The following is a 24,861-nucleotide window of genomic DNA, read 5'->3' on the forward strand; positions in this document are numbered from 1 at the left end:
TGTTTCTGGTCTGCTTTTGCATTACAAATAAGACATTGCACGAGTGGCTTATTTCAATACATGGTAACTGCACCTATCACACCTTTATAGTCACTCACATGAGGTATCAGGAGGGGGCATGTGAATGAGGGCATTGTATAACTGTAGGGAGGCATCTGATCTAAAACCTCTCCTAACCATTCTATACACAACATTTCATTAAGCTATTTGATCAATTATACTACGTGGGTAAATTACCATGTAGCAAAATGGCACATGGCCACCTGTGCTACTGGGCAACAGTGGCACAGCTATTTGGGAAAGGAGACATTTGCAACTACAGCAAATTTACAAGATGATCAAGCTGCTGACTTATGGCTATATCACTCTGCATGTTTTTTTTTAACCATAATCTTCTGTGAACATGAAGCTAGTATAACCCACCTCGGACTCCCAATGAAGCTAGTATAAGCCACCTCGGATTCCCATGAAACTGGTATAAGCCACCTCGGATTCCCATGAAACTGGTATAAGCCACCTCGGATTCCCATGAAACTGGTATAAGCCACCTCGGATTCCCATGAAACTGGTATAAGCCACCTCGGATTCTGGGCTGCTCTGTGCAATGGTTTTGCACAGAGCAGCCCAGATCCTCTTCTCAGGTCCTGCGCTGGCGCTCCTGGCCCCTCCCTCCTGCCGAGTGCCCCCACAGCAAGCAGCTTGCTATGGGGGCATCCCGAGCCACTGTACTGTGTGTCCAGACACAGCCGTTGTTTCACCCCCTCTCCCCCCTCATTGGCGCCCGCTGCGATCTTAGCCAATGAGGGAGAGTGCCCAGACAGCCAAGACTCTCGTGCAAAATTGCTGGATTGGGTTTTTTAATGCATTAAAAGTGAAAAAAACCTTCTGCCTTTAGAATCACTTTAATATAGTAATTTTCACATTAGCATATTTTTAAGCAAACTTTCAAATTCTATATGCTTGGTGTACAATATATTTCTTTATTAGATACGCTGATTTGTATATCTCTGTTCTGTATATCAGACTCCCTGACAAAACAACTGTTGAGATAAAATCTTAGGCACACACAGAAAGCATTATTTTGCATGAAGAGAAACAGAAAATCACCATTACTGTGCACCACTAATAAGCAAAAAGCATAAATTACACATGTAATGAGCAAATAGACCCAATAAAAACTCATTTAACAAGATTTTTTTATATTGAAGTGATACTTAAAAAAAAAAAAAAAAAAAAGTCTTGTATTTTATTTTTTAACCACTTAAGGACCGAGCCTCTTTGAGATTTGGTGTTTACAAGTTAAAGTTAGTTTTTTGCTAGAAAATTACTTAGAAAAAAATATATATATAATGGTTTGGGGGTTCCAACACCCTAGGGCAAAAAAATGGCAGTCACACTGTATTTGCACAGCTGTCTTACAAGTGCACTTTTTTGGAGAAAATATATTTTATTTTAATTCAAAAAAGTGTAAGACAACAGTAAAGTTAGCCCAATTTTTTTTACATTGTGAAAGATAATGTTACGCCAAAGAAATTGATAACCAACATGTCAGGCTTCAAAATTGCGCCCGCTCGTGGAATGGCAACAAACTTTTATCCTTAAAAATCTCACAGGTTGCATGTTTTGAGTTACAGAGTAGGTCTAGGGCTAGAATTATTGCTCTCGCTCTACCGATCGAGGCGATAGCTCACATGTGTGGTTTGAACATCGTTTTCATATGCGGGCACTGCTCACGTATGCATTCGCTTCTGCATGCAAGCTCAGCAGGACGGAGCGTGTTTAAAGATTTTTATTTTTTTATTTACTTTACCTTTTATTTTTTACACTTTTTTTTTTTTTTTTTTAATTAAAATGTAAACAGCACTTGTAATAGAAAAAAAAAAAAAAGCATGACAGGACCTCTTAAATATGAGATCTGGGGTCAAAAAGACCCCAGATCTCATTTACACTAAAATGTAATTAAAAAAAATGAATAAAAAGTCATTAAAAAATAAAAAAAGTTGTTTGAAGAGCTATGGGTGGAAGTGACGTTTTGACGTTGCTTCTGCCCTGCAATGGTATTGAGGCGGATAGAATGCATGAAGATAAAAAATTCTGCCTTTAGAAAAACACTTTAAGCTGCTCAAGTTAACACTGTATATCTTGAAAAAAAATGACTCATACATTCTCTATGATTTTGTGTTTCTCTCCCCCATCAAGGGTTCCTAATCTGTAATATGGAACAAAGAATACGTTGCAGTTAAGTGACCCCATTGCTATGCCCTGCATGGTCAATGCACAAGCTTACTTTAGAACTAAAAAGCAAAGTCTGTTTTTCTTCAATAGGACCCCACATTATTGCCACAATAAGACAATGCAAAAAATAAAAAAATTATATATATATATATATATATATATATATATATATATATATTCGTGGGGGAAAACTTAGTAAATAACTTGCCCTCAGCATCTGCATAGTAGACAATGACTTCCCACATTTGGGCTTCCCTTTATTCTAAAGATAGCCACGCACTGCTATACTTTCATTCAAATGTTCATAGAAAAATAATTTCTCACCACCAAGTCTAACTTCATTTGAAAGCCCTTAACTTTTTGTCCAGACCTACGATGTAGATTTTGTAGATTTACCAAAAACCATATAGAATGAGGTCAAACCTAAACACTTTCAATTTGTATCCAATCAGTCAGGCCCTTGCACTACATAGTTGAAGGTAACTCTAAAGGAAATTGTACAAGAAATGTATATAATGTATGGCTAGCTTTAAACAGGTTGCATTACAATATAAATGACTCCTAACCATTAGAAAATCTGAAAGTTTGAAAACAAAAAATTTTTGACTGAAACTCCATTGGTTTATGGCCATCTTTGGGATCTTGCAGGGAAGGGGCTATGATGTAATAAGTAGACTTTGCTTTTTAGTAAAAGGTCCACTTTAAATGTAAAGCATAAGCATGGCATCCATGCAACTATAATTTTCAGATCATCAATGAAATCCCTAATATTTATCTAAGGACAAAGTATCACAAGGAGCAACAGGAGGATAGGGAAATAGAAGAACAAAAAAAAAAAAAAAAAAAAGTTTTGACCACAGAAATGATCCAAACGATACCAGAAAATGGCAGCCGAATAGTAGTTCAGGTGCACTTTAGGTGGCATATACTCACCAGCCACGTAGAATCCCCCCCCAGGGTAAAGAGAATTAGGTGGTTTAGAGGTATAACTTCCACGGTCTCCGCTATATTCTTCACCTGAGTTGGAAGGGTAAACCTGTAGAATGACGAGTTACAAAGTTAAAATATTAAAAGAAGAAGTTATAATAGCATTTCAGTATTTTTTTGACACTTCTGTTTAAAGAATTGGTTAAGTGCCTCATACAGCTAGATTGCTTTGTAAAATAAAGTTGTATAGGTTTTTAAAGATGATGTATACCCTTCAGTGAGCATGTCCCATCACGCTCTCACTGATCTCCTTTTTACTCCCCTTCCTGCTCTCTTTTGAAGAACACTTCCTATTTCCTGGGATAAAGGGTAATTGGATTACATCTGCCGTTTTGGATAGTGGCCACTGTCAGACATAACCGTGTCACAGAACCAGTTCTGCAATGGGACATTTATTAACATATCCTCAGTGTGACACACATTGCAGAACGTTTACTGTAGTGATGTGAGTGGGATGGGACTAAACCTGTCATACCATACTTTCACATTCCTCTGCAGACCAACAAAAAAATTTTAGTATGAAGGTCTACCTAAACCAGTGTTTAACCTTTTTTGGTCAAGGCACCCTTTAAAATTCTGCACAAGTTTAAGGCAACCCATTCTAAAATGTCAAATAGTTTTCCATAATACAACAGATTTAAGACACCCAACGTTAAGAGGTGATTTATTCACCCAAAGCAAATAACTTTTGCACACTGGCACGGACTAGTTTTCCAAGGTTTCTTGTCTGCCTCAGTTTTTCTCCATCACTCAGCTAATGTGACCACAGTGCTGAAGGAGAGGGGGACAGGCAGACAAGGATGCTGTGCAGGCGACTGACATCTAGCTTATCAACCAATGACATCATTGGTTGTTAGGACGCTGGTGGTTGGAAGGTCATAATGGTGCACAATAAAAACCTGTGGCTTTGTGGAACTAAAAGGCAGGCTTCATTCACCTGCTGGCTTGTATACAGTTTTGGGGCAATTTTTAAGCATTTTGCCAAGGCATCCCTGAAGAAAACAAAAAGGCACCCTGGTTGAAAAAGACTGACCTAAAAACAATCCTTTCAAATGTGGTAGATTGTCAGGCTATACAATCAGGACATTTTATTGCTAACAGAATAAAAAATGACTGTGTATGGCCATCTTAAAGTGGGAGGTTCAATATCAAATCTTGCGGTGTGCCGTCAAGCTGTTTACAGAGACTGGGAACTGAGACAAAGCATTTAGAAAGCTCAAAAAGTAGTAAAGCGCAAAGATCATCAGCAGTGTAATCAAACTCTTTCATACTGGGATGATCAGGCCGATTCTGCCGAATCTCTCAATTTATTTATGGGGGAAGGGAAGCACAAACTACCACTGTGCCATCTGCTCTACCATGGCACTGTGCCAACACTCAGGGCAGGTGGATACAGAGAAGAGGCATCTAAAAATCAAAAGACAACAGGGACAGCCCAAGTAAAAAATAAGCAAACATGTTATTCCGACACATTATGTTAGCATTTTGTCATGGATTGGTGTGCACCCTTTGTGTCAAACAGAGAATATTTGGGCTCTCCCAGGCTGCACATTCTTTACACAAGACCACTGCAATACGGCTTCTGTTTTGCTGCATGATGCTCCAAATCACGGACAAGAAAAAGAAATGGCAGCATAATAGATAACTGAAATTCTGACATAAGTCTGATAGCAATGTAAGCAAGGTCCAGTCTGAATGTTTTGCTTGGGCACCATCCTACTGCACTCAAAGTCTGGGCATAAAAGCTTTCACAATAAAACTTGATATAAAGCCACCTTGTGAGCACCAAATGATTTTGAAAACCCAGATATTACCTTGTAAAAGTAGTCATGACATTATCACTTTGTGTACAAGCTGCCAAAAATAAATCAGACTTTACAAAAAGGGGACACACATTTCAATATATAAAAACACTAACTTTTTTTTTTTTTTTACAAACAGCTTGGCAGGAATGTAGGATTTAGTCACAACTATAATACAATTCAATAATTAGGTTTGCTGTTTTGGATAACGTGTATGAGAACCCGAGGGGTTAAGCATTTGATGAAAGACTCCTATAAAGAGGCCAAATGGATATACAATCTAAGAGCTACCTCTCACCCAGGCTTAATGATTTGTTAAGCTTTAAACCATTTACATAGAAGCGGTTTAGAACTAGATTCCAAGATGTCTGTTGCTAACTCCTGTATTTGACAGTCACTTGCGGTTTTTGTTTCGATCAGTATATTATATTTTGTTACACTTATGTACGTAGAAATGGAGTAGAAATATAACTGGAAAAATTGACTTTATAGGCACCACTGATAAAAAGTAATACATTTTATTAAAACGCACCACATAAATATAAAAACAGAATACAAAAGACAATAATTGAGAAAACACAGTAGTCAAATATATGTCTCCAGGACAGCCATCTACGTTAGGCATGTACTGGTGACAACCCCAACTATTGTCATGATGGCTAGTACAAAGTATTAATTACAGGAAGCTTGACATGTTTCATTGGGAACCGCTTCTTCGGGAGCCTATATACAATTTCTCTGACACGGTTACGTAGGATCAAACCAAGTCAGCTTAGCTGTCCCACAGTATTCAAAATATTCTTAAATGGATAGTCCGTAAAGGCGTGAATGGAACCTCTATGTAGTATCTGAGAAGCACTTCAGTGCCGCAAAGATAACGTCACAGATAAGTCGACCATATATAATGGGGAATCGCTCTTCAGTGCTATATAGGAGTGTCCATAGACTAAATGTCCATTAATAGCATACACTTCTGGGGTTGTGAATAAACACTCTAAGGTGTGTTGTAACACCACAAGCCAGACCGCAGGAGCACACTTGGGGAGAGAGGTAATGTCTTTTAAATTCTGTTTTTATATTTATGTGGTGTGTTTAATAAAATGTATTACTTTTTTTTTTTTTTTTTATCAGCGGTGCCTATAAAGTCAATTTTTCCAGTTATATTTTTCCTCAATACTCCTTATTATGCATGTATGTGTGTAGTTCTTTAAATCTGACCGTCATGCTTGTTGTGTTATAGCTGTGACTGTGTGGGTTGCTCCTTGATGTGTGGGCATTTGGCTGCCACTGACAGGACAGTTTTACTGGTCTGTGTGTATATGGAGGGGTAGGTGGCTCCTGTTGTATTGAGGATTCAAGGAAGAATACACATGCCTTTTCCATGTACACAAGATTTACTCATGCGAGAATTCAGCTTTAAATATTACACTGGATGATGTCACAAACATGCTTAGAGGTGCCTGCACTGAAATATTCTATGTAAACCAGCAGATGGCATATGCACAGCCAGAGGTGAAAAAAAAAACCAAAAAAAAAAAAAAAAAACCACAACACCAACATAAAAACCGAGCGAGAAGACAAAGCTGAAAGCTTTGAATTATCTAAGCATGAGTTGCTGCTTCCTTACATATTTAAATATAAAACAAAACAGGATAACTGATATGTACATAACACAAAGACAGCAGTGAATGATGACTTAAGAAATAGGAACGTCCTCTATCCCATACAGTGATGCATGTATAAAGCACTGAGGAATTCCACTCCCCCTCCCAAGAGATCTCCAGAGCTTTTCCCAGACTGGAGGCTCAGATTTCACTGGAGCCAAATTAACCCTTCCGTAAAAAGGTAAACCGGAGGGTTAGACATTATTTCCACCTCTTTGAGACAATCTAAATTAACAACCAGCTTGCTACATGAACAATAATAATAAAAAAACAAAAAAAAAAAACAGTTGCAGGTTTCTCTTCTCAGTTTACCGTAGGTATAATTTTTTTTACCCCCCCATCAAGACTAAAAAATATCTATTCGCATTGGTAGCAATGGTTCACAGACACCAATATGTATATACACTGGGCCAATTATGGACTGCAAATCTGCAGCAACCACTCCAAAAACCAGAATTGTATACTCGTGTTACAAATTATTATTTTTTTTTTTTTTTTAAAGGCACATGTCAAAACATCCCTAGATTACAGACGGGAGCTGAAGGAGTTAATCGCTACTCAGGAAGCAGTAAATCAGACAAAATCTCCTCCGCCCTTTCTCAGCCCCCTGTAAGTGTTGGAAAAGGCTGGGGGCTTGCTCCCCCCTCCAGGAGAATGAAGTAATTTCCTCTTCACTGTCTGGCTGGAAAGTGGGGTGAGGGGGTGTTAAAGCACTAGGGGAGTGGTGAGTAGCAGCAAGCCTGACACATTCGTTTGTTTTACTGTGTGCTTGAATATACGTAGCACCTACATTTTAAGACAAGATCCTTAACCTTACGCAAACACAATAGCTCGATATAAACTGTATTTCTAGATATAAAAAACAAAAAACAAACAAAAAAAAAAAAAAAAAACACAAGTTTTAAAAAAGTCAATTGTTTTTACTTTAAGTTTATCATTAAAATAAAGTATTTATTTTAACAATTACAGATTGCATTTAAGATATTGAAGAATGAAGCTCAACACCATGCATTCAGCAAAACACACAGAACTGGATGGACACATTCTTTGGCAATATTTCAGCCTTATGGGACAAAAATCTAACCAGATTGCCAAGATTACTTTTCCCAACTACAGTTGTGTAGGTCAACACCCACCCCCATCACTGAACTAACAGACAAAGCCATCTCTGCTCTGTCCTCCTGTCAGCACATGAACTTCTTCTGATTGGCTCCTGGCTGCTGCTGTGCAGTGGATTACAGGTGCCAATACAACATCATAATCAGATACCAACCTCCAATAGCCTGAATAATACATTTTAGTGTTTTTTTTTTTAAGTTTGCACATAACAGAATGAATGAGGTCTTTGAATACACAGTATTGCTAGAGTTCAGTTTTTTAAATTAAACTGTATCTTGTGCAATGCTATCCCTAACCTGGACAAAGCAAGTGTCAAAAAAATATTTATTTTCTGTGTGTTTGGATGTAGTATACCAATAATTAGAGGTAACAAAGCTAGAGTGTTTCTGGGGATGCTAAAATCTTAGCTGCATTAAACGGCATACCACTGCTGGCTTTGATTTTCCTGTTCATCTGCTAATAGTTTCTCCTCACATATAGTGATGAGGGGGCGGTCACTCGCTCTTGAACTCTTCGATGCAGATACTGTCTGGTATTATTGTCACAAAATAAAAGGCTCTCTTTCAATGTCCATTCAAAGAAATCCTTATAGAGCTAAAGAGCAAGCGAAACACCTATAATTACTGTATGAACGGACCTTTTTACACTGATCAGTTTTGATGTGTTTTTGGCATTTAAAAAGTGGAACAAAAATGCATTAGTAATGTATCCCTTTAAATCCTCTGGAACTCTACACACCAATGCGCGGCGGAGCGTTTTTTTTTAAAGTCCTGCATGCTGCAATTTGGTGCATGTTTAAAAAGTGCACCAAAACGCACTTACTCATTGAAATGACAGGAAAACGTATACGGAAATGCACCCATGGTGAGTTTTTGGTGCATTTTTTGGGTCACATGTCCAAGTTTCATAGGTGCAGGCTGGGAGTGAGAAATACAGAAAAAGCGTTTTTTTTTTTTTTCTCCAGCGAAGCAGTGTGAAAGGGCCAAAAGTCTGGCCATACACTTTGTTCAGCCAGTGAAAAACAAACAAAAAAACAGAAAACCAAAAATACAGAATCATCCATCCACACAAATGAGGTGTCAGAATACACTGATCAGTGGCTACAGCCGATTGATGGAAATTTTCAAGATATCACTTCGACAGAGGTCAACCAAACAATTAACCGATGGACTTCTGTCGAACAGAGACCGCCTCGCAATAATTGAAATTCAGACACTGACTGCTGAACGGACTTTCGATCAGTGTATGACCAGCTTAACATCATCTGAGCTGAAAAGAAATCCAACAGTGTTATGCAGCAGAATACAAGATTTTCAGCATCCCCAGCAACCCTCTAACAGCATATAACAACTGGGAGGCAAGTAAGCTGGACACAGCAAATGTCAAAAACAGCTTTTTCCTGGAGCTCAGCTTTAAAAAGTTACTGCCAAAACTACAATGCAACACTGGTTTCTCCATTATCCAGGATCAAAATGCAAAACACAGCAACAATATAGTTAAGCAACAGCTTTATTAATGCATCTAACAATTAGAGCAAAAATGGAATAAAAAAAAACATAAAAAAATAAGGTCAACTGTGTTTAAGAGCCACACAGGCATTTCTTTGAACCCTCTGGCTAAACCTTCATCAAATGAATGGTCACATATGAAGTAGTAAGTTGGCATTATGAATACTCTCTGAAGGAAAAAAAAAAAAAAAAAAAAAACCCTATACAAAAAGGCTTCTCAGAAAAGAAAAAAGCACTGCAGGGGAACTCCTGTTTTTATATGGCAGATGTACGTACACTCGCTGGCCACTTTATTAGGTACACCTTGCTAGTACTGGGTTGGACCCCTTTTGCCTTCAGAACTGCCTTAATTCCTTGTGGCATATAGTGACTTGCAAAAGTATTCACCCCCTTGGCTTTTTACCTATTTTGTTACATTACAGCCTTTAGTTCAATGTTTTTTTAATCTGAATTATATGTGATGGATCAGAACACAATAGTCTAAGTTGGTGAAGTAAAATTAGAAAAATATGTACATAAAACTATTTTTCTGAAATAAAAAAATAATTGGTATGTGCGTATGTATTCACCCCCTTTGTTATGAAGCCCATAAAAAGCTCCGGTGCAACTAATTACCTTCAGAAGTCACATAATTAGTGAAATGATGTCCACCTGTGTGCAATCTAAGTGTCACATGATCGGTCATTACATATAGACACACCTTTTTGAAAGGCCCCAGAGGCTGAAACACCTAAGCAAGAGGCACCACTAACCAAACACTGCCATGAAGACCAAGGAACTCTCCAAACAAGTAAGGGACAATGTTGTTGAGAAGTACAAGTCAGGGTTAGGTTATAAAAAAATATCCAAATCTTTGATGATCCCTAGGAGCACCATCAAATCTATCATAACCAAATGGAAAGAACATGGCACAACAGCAAACCTGCCAAGAGACGGCCGCACACCAAAACTCACGGACCGGGCAAGGGGGGCATTAATCAGAGAGGCAGCACAGAGACCTAATGTAAACCTGGAGGAGCTGCAGAGTTCCACAGCAGAGACTGCACATTTTGAGTTTGCGAAAAGGCATGTGGGAAACCCACCAAAATGTATGTAGGAAGGTGCTCTGGTCTGATGAGACTAAAATTGAATTTTTTGGCCATCAAAGAAAATGCTATCTCTGGCGCAAACCCAACACATCACATCACCTAAAGAACACCATCCCCACAGTGAAACATGGTGGTGGCAGCATCATGCTGTGGGGATGTTTTTCAGCAGTCAGGACTGGGAAACTGGTCAGGGTTGAGGGAAAGATGGATGGCGCTAAATACAGGGATATTCTTGAGCAAAACCTGTACCACTCTGTGTGCGATTTGAGGCTAGGACGGAGGTTCACCTTCCAGCAGGACAATGACCCCAAACACACTGCTAAAGCAACACTTGAGTGGTTTAAGGGGAAACGTGTAAATGTGTTGGAATGGCCTAGTCAAAGACCAGACCTCAGACCAATAGAAAATCTGTGGTCAGACTTAAAGATTGCTGTTCGCAAGCGCAAACCATCCAACTTGAAGGAGCTGGAGGAATGGGCAAAAATCCCAGTGGTAAGATGTGGCAAGCTCAGAGAGACTTATCCAAAGCGACCTGGAGCTGTGATAGCCGCAAAAGGTGGCTCTACAAAATATTGACTTTAGGGGGGTGAATAGTTATGCACATTTACTTTTTCTGTTATTTTGTCCTATTTATGATTTGCTTCACAAAAAAAAAAAAACAAAAAAACAAACACGATCTTCAAAATTGTGGGCAGGTTCTGTAAATTAAATGATGCAAATCCTCAAACAAGCCATGTTAATTCCAGGTTGTGAGGCAACAAAACACAAACGATGGCAAGGGGGTGAATACTTTTGCAAGGCACTGTAGATTCAACATGTTGGAAACATTCCTCAGAGATTTTGGTCCATAGTGACATGATAGCATCACACAGTTGCTGCAGATTTGTCAGCTGCACATCCATGATGCGAATTTCCCGTTCCAACACATTCCAAAGGTGCTCTATTGGATTGAGATCTTGTGATTGTGGAAGCCATTGGAGTACAGGAAACTAATTGTCATGTTCAAGAAACTAGTTTTAGTTGGTTTGAGCTTCGTTACATAGTGCATTATCCTGCTAGAAGTGGCCATCAGAAGATGGGTACACTGTAGTCCAAGGGATGGACATGGTCAGCAACAATACTCAGGTAGCATTTATATGATGGACATGGGCAGCAAGAATACTCAGGTAGCATTTAAACGATGCTCAACTGATACTAAAAGGGCCCAAAGTGTGCCAAGAAAATATCCCCCACACCATTACCACCAGCCTGAACCATTGATACAAGGCAGGATGGATACATGCTTTCATGTTTACACCAAATTCTGACCCTACCATCTAAATGTAAAAGCCGAAATTGAGGACCATCAGACCAGGCAACGTTTTTTCAATCTTCTATTGTCCAATTTTGGTGAGCCTGTGTGAATTGTAGCCTCAATTTCCTATTCTTAGCTGACTGGAGTGGCACCCGGTGTGGTCTTCTGCTGCTGTAGCCCTTCTGCTTCAAGGTTTGGTGTGTGTTGTCAGGAAAGAAAGAAAAACTGCGCTAAGGTGTATCAAATAATGTGCTGGGAGCACAATATATAAAAAAAGATTGTAAAAGTGAACAGTGTAAATGATAAAAGCAGCGATTCTTCTGCACAACAAAAACAGTGTGAAATAAAGAAAATATTAGAATCGCTTACCACATTAGCTCAATGGTGTGTGAAATGGCAATACTAATACCCGTGAAACAAATATATGTGGCATGATCAGATTCCAGAGATTCTTTTTTATGAAAGATAAAAAGCTCCAATAGTGTAAAACACTGGACTACGCAACCTATTACGAAACGCGTAGGGCGGAGCGACGTGCTTGCGTCACCTCGTATCATCGTTGTTGTCCCAACAGGACGGGTTTGTCTGTGTGCTCACTGGCCGGAGCACTGGACATTATAGGCGCTTTTATCCACTGTTTACATGTGAGTGCAATACATGTCTGTTTTATCTATAATAAATCGAAGCATTTTACACTATTGGAGCTTTTTATCTTTCATGCTATATCTATCTAAATGAGCTGGGGAGACATGATGGGATCTGAGTTCCAATAACCCTATTTGGTATCTCTGGATGTCCAATTACCACCTATCAACCTTGGATCCAAGGCCATTCGTTAAGCTCTGGAGGGCTAATTTTATACAGGTTTCCCCTGATCCTCTGTAGTGGGGGGTCATGGGGCTCTGGTAAGCGGCCAATCTTTTTCACTGGTGGTGGATTGAACACAGCATTTCCCACGTCACAGAAGATTTCATATGTTTATTAGCTCATGGACTTTTTTTCATATTCATCTGTTCACGGGTGTCAGATATAATTTATGGTTGAACATGATATCATATGTTTTAACATTTTGCATGTATTAGCTTACTTTTGTTTTTTATTTTTGGCAGTATATCATTTTGTGGAATCTGATCATGCCACATATATTTATGTTTCACGGGTATGAATATTGCCATGTCACACATCATTGAGCTAATGTGGTAGCGCGATGCTAATATTTTCTTTATTTTACTCGGTGTGTGTTGTGCATTCAGAGATTCATATTCTGCATACCTTGGTTGTAATGAGCGGTTGAGTTACTGTCGCCTATTATCTTGAACCAGTCTGCCATTCTCCTCTGACATCAACTAGGTATTTTTGTCCATACAACTGCCACTTACTGGATATTTTCTCTTTTTCAGACCATTCTCAGGTTGTGTGCGAAAATCCCAGTAGATCAGCAGTTTTTGAAATACTCAGATCAGCCTGTCCGGCACCAACAACCATGCCACCTTTAAAGTCACTTAAATCCCCTTTCTGATGCTCGGTTTTAACTTCAGCAAGTAGTCTTCACCGTGTCCAGATGCCTGGATGCATTGGGTTGCTGCCATGTGATTGGCTGATCAGCAATTTGTGTTACCAAACAATTGAACAGCTGGTGCCTAATAAAGTGACTGGTGAGCGTATATGTTGTGGTCTATTCCATGGCAGTTGAATCTAACCATTACGTGAAAAATGTGTTTATGCCGCCCCCCCCGATGGACCCTGAAATATCTGCATCTGGAAGTATCCAAGGATGTGTCTTAGCTAAACAGCAGGCTGGAGAATCAAAGTCTTTGTTTAAAATAGCTTTTGGGACGCACGTGTGGAATTATCTGGAATGGGGGGGGGGACAACAGAAATTAAATAGAGTTCAATACCAATTAGAAGTCCCCAAAGACTTTGATACAAATATTTATCGGTAAAGTTGATTCAGGGAATAATTAATTGCTTCCTGGGGGATCAGGAAGGAATTTTTTTTCTCCCCGCTGGAGCACATGGGATCATGCTTTATTGGGGTTTTTTGCCTTTCTCTGGATCAACTGTGGGTATAAGAGTGTGTGTTGAACTAGAAGGACTTGTGAATTTTTTCGACCAGATTAACTATGAAATTTACAGATGGCCTGTCAATATCACAAATAAGAGCAACTCTGTGTTGGCATTCTATTGTGGGGCAACCAGATGCACCTGAGGATGGCCTTGCTTATTCAAAATGAACGTGAAGACTTCTGGTTGTAGACGCCTTCCAAGTCTCAGATCTGAAAAATCGGCTGATAAAGTCTACCAGAGAGTTCTAAAAAAAACATGGAGATGGAATGCTATACAACAGGGAAGTTGCTAGGTCTGCAAAAGATCTGGGGCTAGAGCCCATAGCAGCGGTCAACCTTTATACGCTGGGGGTAAGCAATTTTTCGTGGGCTAAGGTTGGTGTTGGCGTTTCAATCATCATGGCACCATGGTTGATATGGTGTCAGGGTGATTGAAGCGCATTGTTTCTATTGTTACATTACAAGTGGTTCAACTCACCATAATGCAGAACCAGTGGGAGCTCTGGGCGTGTCACTTGCCACATCTCCTGCCACCAGATACAGCATGTCACTTCCCACCGTCACCTGTACCAGATGCAGGTTTTTAACTTGCCACCAGATGTGGATTGTCACTTGCCACATCACCTGCCACCATTTGCAGATTGTCACCTGATGCGGATTGTCATTTGCCACAATACCTGCCACCATTAGCAGAATGTCACTTGCAACGTCATTTGCCACTAGATGTGGATTGTCACTTGCCAAAAAAAAAAAAAAAAAAAAAAAACCACCAGTGTAAAACCACTGCACAGTGCAGATAAGTATAACTTTTTTTTTTCCTCTTTAAAAATGAACATGACTTCAGTATCACTTGAATTTTTTGGAGTCAGAATGATACACTGAAGCATAAATAGGTGGGTGCCCGATATAGAGATGTTCTCTTCCTAGGAGACAGAAACACCTGCAATGTCTGTAGACTCAGTTTTTGGGATGTATGAGGAGTCCTTTTAAACCATGGAAGCTGAATGAGAAGGAGCTAGTGCTGCCACAATAACCTTGGTACAAAACCTTGGTGCTGATGAAAGAATAAATTTGTAGAGTCCTGAAATGGAAATGCTGAAAATCCCTTCCATACAACACAGCCAGTGCAGAAAGTGTTGTGCAATTTCTTTGATGGGAAAGCAAAGACAGTCTTGGGGTCAAGGAAAAAAAGGTTTAAAAATCGTTGCTTCTACAGGAGTTTAGAAGCAGCTCAATGTTGTCCTAATGTGCATAGACACATAGGATGATTAGAGGCATATTTTTACTACTCGACCTCCTGAAGATTTACTCCCCCCCCCCCCATTTACATTTACCCGTGTCCACCACCGCCACCACCCAGGTATAGTGTAGCTGAGCTGATTTGATAGGGGGGGGAATGGGTGGTATTGCTGTGTGTCCACCACCCACCTAGAGTAGTAGTATATTAAATATTTTAGTACAACATTTGGTTCAGGATATTTTTTTCTTGTTCTCCTCCTCCAGAACCTAGGTGCATCTTATGGGAGGGAAAAATATGGTATGTCCTTTTCACCCCACAAATAGAGCTCTCTTATGGTGGTATTTGATCACCTCTGGGGTTTTTATTTTTTGCACTATAAACAAAAAAGACCAACTATTAATAAAAATATATAAACACACACACACACACACACACACACACACACACACACACACACACACACACACACACACTCTCCTTTCTGCTATCAATATCCAATTTAAAAAAAAAAAAAAAAAAAAAAAAAAAATGTAATTAAATCAAAACTTGTTCAGAAATTTAGACCAATATGTATTCTGCTACATATTTTTGGTAAAAAAAAAAATCCCAATAAGTGTATATTGATTGGTTTGCACAAACGTTAGTGTCTACAAACTATGGGAGATTTGTATTTATTTATTTTTACTAGTAACGGCAGAGATCAGCGACCTATAGCAGCACTCCGATATTGCAGCAGACAAATCGGACACTTTTTAAGGACTAGTGACACCAATACAGCGATCAGTGCTCTGTACCAAAGCATCAGCAGGTACGGGTGGACAGAGTTCGTTGTACCTGACGATCAGCTCCTACTGAATAATCACAGTAGGGGCGTGCATGCCCTAGACCCGGAAGTTCCAGATCACATACTAGGTACATGATCTGGCACAGAGCGGCAGCCCTGCCGCAGTATATGTACGACGGCCGATGCCGCAAATGGTTAGGCTCGGCATTTAGAGGCAGGAAAAAAAAAAAACCTTCTGGTTCATGTTTCTGATTGGCGCTTTCAGGCAGAAAAAAAAAAAAATGCTAAAAACAGTTTTTTTTTCCTGCCGCGGGAACTGGTGTTTTAATCCCAATGTGCTTGGAACTGAAGTGTATGTCAAACCCAACAACGATTTTCTACTTTTGGATAGAGTGAGAAAGAATCTAAGAGTCTAAGGCTTGGTTCACACTGGAACCGGCTGCGGGTTGCACAGGAACACTGTGTCCCCCCATTCTCCGGTTCAGGGATGAATCAAGGCTGAATCTTTGCGAAAATTCGGCCCTGAAATGGAGCTAAAGACACACAACAGTGCCTTTACAACCAACCACTTTAAGATACTGCAGCTAACAAGTACCTAAATGAGGGGGCTGCATTTCTTTTTTCACCATTTCTCTTTATTTTCACTTGGTAATCCTGCAAACATCACCGCCTTTCCTTTCATGGTTATTTTCATTTCCCCACTGTATCTGTGAAGGCGGTCATGGTTGTCATACAGACTGGACTTAAAGCAGTTCTGCCTTTATCTCAATTCTATAGATTAATGGGACTAGTACAGCGTTTCTAAATTCCAGTCCTCAAGGCGCACCAACAGGTCATGTTTTCAGGCTTTCCATTATTTTGCACAGGTGATTTGATCAGTTTCACTGCCTTAGTAATTACCACAGCAGTTTCATCTGAGGGAAATCCTGAAAACATGACCTGTTGGTGCACCTTGAGGACTGGACTCGAGAAACATTGGACTAGTAGTTTACACAAGATAAGGGTGTTTATGTTTTTAGAGCTTACAGGAAATGACAATCTCTGAAAATGTTCCTAGGATAAAATAATAAAAACTAAGGCAGCCACCACATCCAAGGACTGGTAAGCTGTAATATGTTTTTGGGTTTAGCTTTAAATTGATTATTTGATGAGGGTATGAAGACCTCTCTCTGAAAGAGGCACTTGCAAGGCATAAGGGAACACAGAATACCAAATCTTAAAGTGGTTCTAAAGGCAGGAGGTTTGCATTCTATGTATTAACCACTTGAGCTCTGGAAGATTTTACCTCCATCATGACCAGGCCATTTTTTGCAGTTCGGCACTGCACTACTTTAACTGAAGATTGCGTGGTCATGTACGCAATACAAAATCTATATAATTTTTTCACACAAATCTTTAGGTAGTATTTGATCATCACTGGGTTTTTATTTTTGTGATCTAAAACGAAAAAATAAAAACCACCAAAATTAAAAAAAAATAAATAAATAAATAAATAAATAAATAAATAATATTTTCTACTCAATGCTATTAAACATTCTGAAAAAAAAAAATAAATAAAAATAAATCTCTTCATACATTTTGGCCATGTCTATGGTTTGCGTGAAAGTTATAGCTTCTACGTGATGTAGCGTCTACGTGTGTGGGATACATACTGGAATTTGTATTTTATTATACTACTAATGGCGACGATCAGTGACTTATAATGGGACTGCAGTGGACAATTTGTCACTGGCTGATGCTGGGGAGAGGGGGGGGACTTACTGCCACTGACATCTCCAGTGACACTAATACAGTAATCCGTGCTAATACTGTACATTGTCACTTTACTGACACTGGCTGGGAAGGGGTTAAATGTGTGTCTAACAAGGTTTAGTGTGTTTACTGTGATGTGTTTTACTAAGCAATGTGCACATTGCTGCTGTATGAAAAAAGCTCAGTGTTGTTTACTGACATGGGGCCCTCTTCTGTCATTATTCCCTGAGCTGATCAGTGGGTGCCGGCCATAAATCATTGGCTAGGACCCGCTGATTGTCTTGTGCTGCAGCCAATGTCAGTACAGCCTTCCCAGTCCACGAGCGTGGACCCGGAAGAAAGCTGCGCCATGCAGGTATGTGATTGTGCGTGTAAGAGCTGACCTGACGCAGTAAAAAGTACTGCAGTGGGGGGGGGGGGGCAAGCAGTTAAAGTAAAAAACCTGGGTGTAGCTCCCCCCCCCACCCCCTTATACATACTTGAGGCCCATCTTGATCCAGCGATGTGCATGATAGCAGTGGCTCACAAAGCAGTGGGAGCCATTGGCTCCAGCTGCTGTCGATTACAGCCAGGACCTTTAGAACCACGAGTCATTAATATTTTTTTGGCTCAGAAGATAGCCAAAAAAAAAAAAAAAAAAACACACAGACCAGACCAGCAAAGCCCACCATATAAAAATCAAAGAATAGCAGAAGCTGTTTCACATTGCTCAAAAAAAAAAAAAAAACCAGAGGAAACACCACAAACATCCAAAATCCTCAAACCAAGCTCCAGGTTAGAGATGGCAAGATGGCAAACTTCAATGGTGAAGTGTATCACATTTATGGATGATTTAAGGACAGCTCATCCAATGTGCAAAATATGCTAGGAATGTTTAAGATCATGAAAGAAAATAAACCTAAGACTTCAAACATGTTTATTTCAACTAAAGACAATAGAGGATTCATATTTATAAACAAAATTTGCAAAAAACCCATAAGGATCAACGCTGGACAAATCTGATGAGCCATTTAGCTCATCCAAGTGGCGTGAAAAAGATCCTGCTGAGTGTCAGATTGATATGAAAAGGTATGAGGATTTCTGCTGAGGGGCATTAAAAAAGTGTTGGAGTAAAAACGGGTGACATGCTAAGCCATTCCCTAGTTTAATTCAATTGTCTCCTGAAATATGCTCCTGCATTCAACAGTTTGCTTCTGTAATGTGATAAGATGCAGTCTTCGTGTGGTATTACGTGCTGTCGCAGCTTGATATTTTTTTTCATTGTGATACAATTTGCTTTTATGTTGTGTGCTCTGGCTTGGTAATGTTGTTGTTGCACTTGATCTAATTTGCTATGGAGGCATTGAATAGTGTGCAATGTGCAAACTGTTGGTGGCAGTAGCAGAGGAACAATGCAGCAGAAAGCACCAATAGAATTCTAATCTGGATGGATTTCTTCTTAGATGAACCTATATAGCAAATTTGTGTTCTCCTTTACAAAGAAAATGCAGTAAAAGACAAAAAGGATACGAACCACCCTTTCAATACAATATTGCAGTATTTATATTTTCATATGCGCACACTACTTACAGATGAAGGGAGTCCTGGGGGTATTTTGCGCACTTTTTTAGGCTGGGGATCTGAATGATGAAAACGATAACAAAGACACATGGTTAGTAACCCCTGCATTAAATTTAACTAGTCACAACTGGGTTTATGTAAAAAAAAAAAAAAAAAAAAAAAAAAAAAAAAATGGACTATTCAGCTCTAAATTAGTAAAACTGAGGAGTCCTACTTAGGTGAAATTAAATTCTCCTACAGTGAGGGAAAAAAGCATTTGATCCCCTGTTGATTTTGTATGTTTGCCCCCTGACAAAGAAATTATAAGTCTATAATTTTAAGACAGAACAAAAACATCCAGAAAAATGCATTTCAAAAAAGTTATACATTGATTTGCATTTTAATGAGTAAAATAATTTTGACCCCTTCGCAAAACCGGACTTAGTACTTGGTGGCAAAACCCTTGTTGGCAATCACAGAGCTCAGACGTTTCTTGTAGTTGGCCACTAGGTTTGCACACATCTCAGGAGGGATTTTGTCCCACTCCTCTTTGCAGATCCTCTCCAAGTCATTTAGGTTTTCGAGGCTGACGTTTGGTAACTCAAACCTTCAGCTCTCTCCACATATTTTCTATAGGATGAAGGTCTGGAGACTGGCTAGACCACTCCAGGACCTTATTGTGCTTGAACCTCTCCTTTGTTGTCTTGGCAGTGTGTTTTGGGTCATTGTAATGCTGGAATACCCATCCACGACCCATTTTCAATGCTCTGGCTGAGGGAAGGAGGTTCTCACCCAAGATTTGACAGTGCATGGCCCCATCCATCATCCCTTTTATGCTGAGTAGTTGTCTTGTCCCATTAGCAGGAAAAACACCCCCAAAAGCATAAGGTTTCCACTTCCATGTTTCACGGTGGGGATGGTGTTCTTGGGGTCATAGGCAGAATTCCCTTTGGGGGGGGGTGCACGTGATCAGCACAGGGCCAATCGGCTCTGTGGCCAAGGGCATCAGGGGTCATGCAGCCTCAGACAGTCGGAGAATGAAAATTCCTTCTACAAGCTTTAACCAGTGCTTGGCCTTGACACTGATAGATGTCACAAGACTGCTATATACGGCTGATGAGAAAAAGGTATTTAACAGTTCATATTTACTAAAATAATTGTATTGCCATTAAGATTACTTAGGCTGCTTTCACACTAGGGCGGCGGGTCTGTTAGCAGCCAAAACGTGCCACTTAAACAGCGGTAAAGCGCAGTTAAAACTAGCGTCCCTTTTTCGGAAGCTAGCAGGGCGCTTTTAACCCCCGCTAGTGGCCGAAGAGGTTAAAAGTGCCCATGTTGCGGTGCTTCCGAAGCGCTGCCCATTCATTCCAATGGGCAGGGGCGGTGTAGGAGCGCTGTATACAGCGCTCCTACACCGCACCAAAGGCACTGCCCCACAGGCTGCTTGCAGGACTTTTCCCGTCCCGCAAGCGCACCTCCCCAGTGTGAAAGCAGTCAGGCTTTCACACTGGGGAGGCATGAGAGGCAGTTTTCAGGTGCTACATTTAGTGCTAAAACACCTGAAAACTGCCTCAGTGTGAACGTAGTCTTAAAGCGTTAGTAAGCAACTAGAGCTTCATAGCTGCCCAGATGACATCTACTTTAAATCCCATATTCTGCTGATAAAATTTAAAAAAAGCTCATGGCGGCTATTGTCTGGGTATGGGTAACTCTTTCAATGCCATGACACGTGGTAATACTGTATAACAGTGGCACTGAAGTGGTTAAGAGTGCAAATATAGCCTTTTATAAGCAAGGCTGCACAATTATACTTGCATGAGACTGAATTTTCATTCAGATTCTTGCATAAGTTTGTGCCATCAGGGGAAAAGACAAAAAAAAAAAAAAAAAAAAAAAAAACACACAACTTCACACATTCTCTTACCTAGATTACTATCTCCGGGACGCCGCCGCGTATTATTTGTGTAAGGGTAAAATTGTGAGCTTCCTTTTCCAGTGGTGGGTGAGAGGGCACTGGAATTGGTTATCCCCATATCCCCTGGCATAAATCCAGGCTGGAAAATAAATCATAAAATATCTCAATCCAAGGAAAGAGACACACACACACACACACACACACACACACACTAACATTTATACAGTACCTGATTAATTGGAGGCATTCCAGGATCTCGTACAAATGCTGAGTAAGACGGTCGCTCATTCTTCCCTAAAATAAAATTACCCAGTGGACAGAAATTACAATAAGGCACAAGTGTGTTACGTTTACATAACATGAACATGGATCTAAAAATAAATAAATAATGAATTGTATTATCTTTATGATAAAAGGTATATAATAGCAAATGTGTGCCTGTTCATGAATGTGTTTATGACTGGTGAGTCAACGCACTGGTATGCATTACTGTTCAATCAGACAATAATTTAGCTGGACAAAATTATTTGGCGTATCATCTCACTAAATTTAACAAGGGAGGAGATGGATTGAAAGCTGACCTGTCCAGGTGAGAGGAGCATAGGAAGCAGAGCAAGAGCTGATCATTGACCATAAGAAAGAAAGAAAAAAAAAGAAAGATGTAGAATGGTGGTTGACCATATGCAGAGATGTGGGTGGGGTAGATGAAGGATAGAGGTGGCAGAACAGCAACAGGGTGTTTGACAAAGGAAGTAGAGTGGACGCAGTTCATGGGCAGGAGGTGGCAGTGTGGGAGGAGAGAAAAGCAGCTGACCATGGAATATTGAGAAAAGCTGTGAAGGCAGAATGGTAGCTGCACGAGGAGAAAATAGAAGACAAAAAAAAACAAAAACCATAAGAGTGATTTGCTCATGAATAGCAGAAAAGGTAACTCGGGGTGACCATAGCTGGGCAAATAATGAGTAAATAGACTGTAGTTGAGAGGAAGGAGGTAAGGCAGCAGCAACATGGCTCAGCATTCAGGTACCTTACAAAGCAAAGGATTATGGAGTAGTTCTAAATGCAGCAGATAGAATTGTAAAGAGATATTGGGGTAGACTGCAGCGCGCACATGTGCAGATATGAAAGGGTATAATGGAGACAGTGTGGGGAAAACAAAAAGTAGATTATTGCAAACTGAGGGCAGAGCTCCCAAAACATACACTGCTGATAGTAGAGAGATTCCAGAGAACATTAGTATGGCTGGTAGAGTTTTCCAAAAAAAAAATTTAAAAAATAGTGTCGTAGTGGGGACAAAAAGGGGAGAGATGCCAGACAGTGTGGATGGTTGGCCCAACAGAGAATGTAGTATGGAGAATGGGGAGAGAGGTAGCACAGAACAAAAGTTTGAAAGGATAAACCACAAAAAAAAAAAAAAAAAAAAAAAGCACTCAATGAGGTATAAGAATGTAGTTATCTTTTTTTCCCTAAATTTTATTTTACAGTTAAATGAAGAATCATGCCCTTTCATGCAGCCTTTACATATTCAGCCACCACTATATATACTCTTTTGTCATGACAGTTAATACTTTGCGTACTTGAGCCCTGTAAGCTTTTTTTAAAAATATATATATATATACACAAACATACACATATACATATACACACAATATATATATATATACACACAATATATATATATATATATATATATATATACACAATATATATATATATATATATATATATATATATATATATATATATATATATATATATATATATATATATATATATATATATATATATATACACAATATATATATATATATATATATATATATATATATATATACACACATACATATACATATATACACACACACATATATATATACATACTAACAATAAACTTTTCTTATTTGCTCCCATTTGGCCTGTTAAATATGTCATTGAAATACATTTTGTTATACCTGCTTGATAAGTGAGGGGGAAAAGAAAAAAACAAAAAAAAACAAAAAAAAAACAAAACCAGCATTGATCATGTCATGTACCGTGCATGCTAAGTGTTCCGAATTGTAGGGCTAGGGAGTATCCACCAGTAAGATATACCACCTCTGGCCATGCCTATACACACTATGCTGGCTTTTCATGAATTTTAAGGTAGATCAACTAGAAAACATTAGCAGAGTGTACCTGGGGGACCAGGTACAACATCAACAATTCTTGTTTAGCAACATAAGCTGCAGTTGAGCTTTAATTAAAGCTCCAGTCTAGTTTTACTGCTGCCTAGATCGACTTGGCATACATTGTTTTACTGACACAAAGCCATTTTATTCACTTGATAGTGAAAATGCAAAGGTTTATTTAATGTTGAGGGCTGTACACACGGGCCCAATATCGGGCGGCATCGGCCGGTTCAATAGAAACCGGCTGACATTCGGCCTGTGTGTACAGCATTCAGCAGGCTTAGGTCGAAGGTGCATGACCGAAAAAGTTCTGCCGATCTGCATCTGATCAGCACTCTCAGCCATTGGCTGAGAGCGCCGACCGGTGTGTTCTTACAGCCGCCCCCATCAAAATACAGTAGCTTAGCTGGGGAAATCGCTGTACTAACATTGCATAGTTAGTACAGTGGCTCCTGCCAAGCTCTTCAGTTTTTTTTACATTCTGCCTGCTGGGTTGAAAAAAAAAAAAAAAAACTAAGATCTGTAAATCAATGGCAACTTGCTTGAACTAGTAAATCTGTGAAACATGCAGTTAATTCAGACCTGGAGGAGACTTAACCACAACTAATATTTACAGCATATCTGATTAACACTGCATATGGACAAGGTCTGCAACTTTGAATTTACATTCACTTGTGTCTCACCTACAAGTCCAGTTGTTAAGAAAGGAGTAGATGACAAACTGCCTTCATGTGAAGGATGATCCCTGGGTTCACCATAATGGGAGGAATCACTATAGCCCTGAAAAAAATGACAAGCGAAAAAGGTGAAAACTAACAAAATGTTACATTTTTTTGGACTCCCATGATATGGACTTTACATACAACCAGCAAATGTACTTGATATGAGTCTCGTAAATCCCCGCACAGCAGTACTCATACTGAGAGAGGGAGGCTTAACACTAAGCCATTTATGGTTTTATAGTCTTGTACAGTGCTAGCAGTCTAGCACTTGTGAACATGCCTACAGGAAGGGAGAGCACGATGACTTCATAATTGTAAGCTGCTTCTACTTTGTCCAATCAGCAGGTTTGTGGTCTTAAACTGGGTATATTGCTAAAAATGCAGAGGGGTTTGCAGACAGGGGTGTTTACATTATAAGCAGAATTACAAATCCTTTGTCAGGTTCATAAACTTTCCTGGCCTGCCATCACATTTGGTTTTTAACTTACTCTTCCTTGATCATATGAGGAACCATTGTGATCACCAGCTCCCCAGGCACCAGATGCAGTCCTTTCCTCCATACCTTAAATAAAAAAAATATATATATCAAAACAATGTACGGGTACATATATGTACATAGGATAGAATGGTCCAACCTTCAGCAGCACTCAGACATCAAACTGTTCCCCAATGGTTATAAAAAAAAAAAATTTTTGGAGAGATTTAAAAATGATAAACATTCAATCCTGCTTTTCTGTAGGTCATATCTTTCCAAGTTCCATGCTTGTACAACACAGAGTAAATTTGTACACAGACACACCATATTACCATTTTTTGTGCTGCTTGAATAAGCAACAAAATAGAGCCAAAATGATACCTTCTAATTATTGGTTCTATTGTGCTCGCACTACTGCCTCCTTTTTCTGCCACTCTAGAGATCTGGTTGCTTAACTGTTATATAATTTACATAATTATGCATATTAATTTCTGCAGGTCATG

General features: G+C 39.4%; 1 protein-coding gene across 10 annotated transcripts in view; it reads right to left on the reverse strand.

Moving 5' to 3' along the window:
* Positions 1 to 24,861, reverse strand: part of TCF3 (transcription factor 3) — a 163,242-nt gene that overhangs the window by 56,556 nt on the left and 81,825 nt on the right. For all 10 annotated transcript variants that reach the window (XR_012235608.1, XR_012235605.1, XR_012235613.1 and 7 more), the window contains 6 exons: positions 24,372 to 24,445; positions 23,845 to 23,941; positions 21,223 to 21,287; positions 21,003 to 21,132; positions 19,109 to 19,158; positions 3,169 to 3,271 (listed from right to left, as the gene is read on the reverse strand). Coding sequence is in view for 3 of the 10 variants with exons in the window: in XM_073595509.1 (XP_073451610.1) it covers positions 3,169 to 3,271; positions 19,109 to 19,158; positions 21,003 to 21,132; positions 21,223 to 21,287; positions 23,845 to 23,941; positions 24,372 to 24,445 (519 nt within the window). In the remaining 7 variants the exon portion in view is untranslated. The remainder of the gene's footprint in view (positions 1 to 3,168; positions 3,272 to 19,108; positions 19,159 to 21,002; positions 21,133 to 21,222; positions 21,288 to 23,844; positions 23,942 to 24,371; positions 24,446 to 24,861) is intronic.

This window comes from Aquarana catesbeiana, linkage group LG01 (assembly GCF_042186555.1).
Source record: "Aquarana catesbeiana isolate 2022-GZ linkage group LG01, ASM4218655v1, whole genome shotgun sequence".
Lineage (NCBI taxonomy): Eukaryota > Metazoa > Chordata > Amphibia > Anura > Ranidae > Aquarana > Aquarana catesbeiana.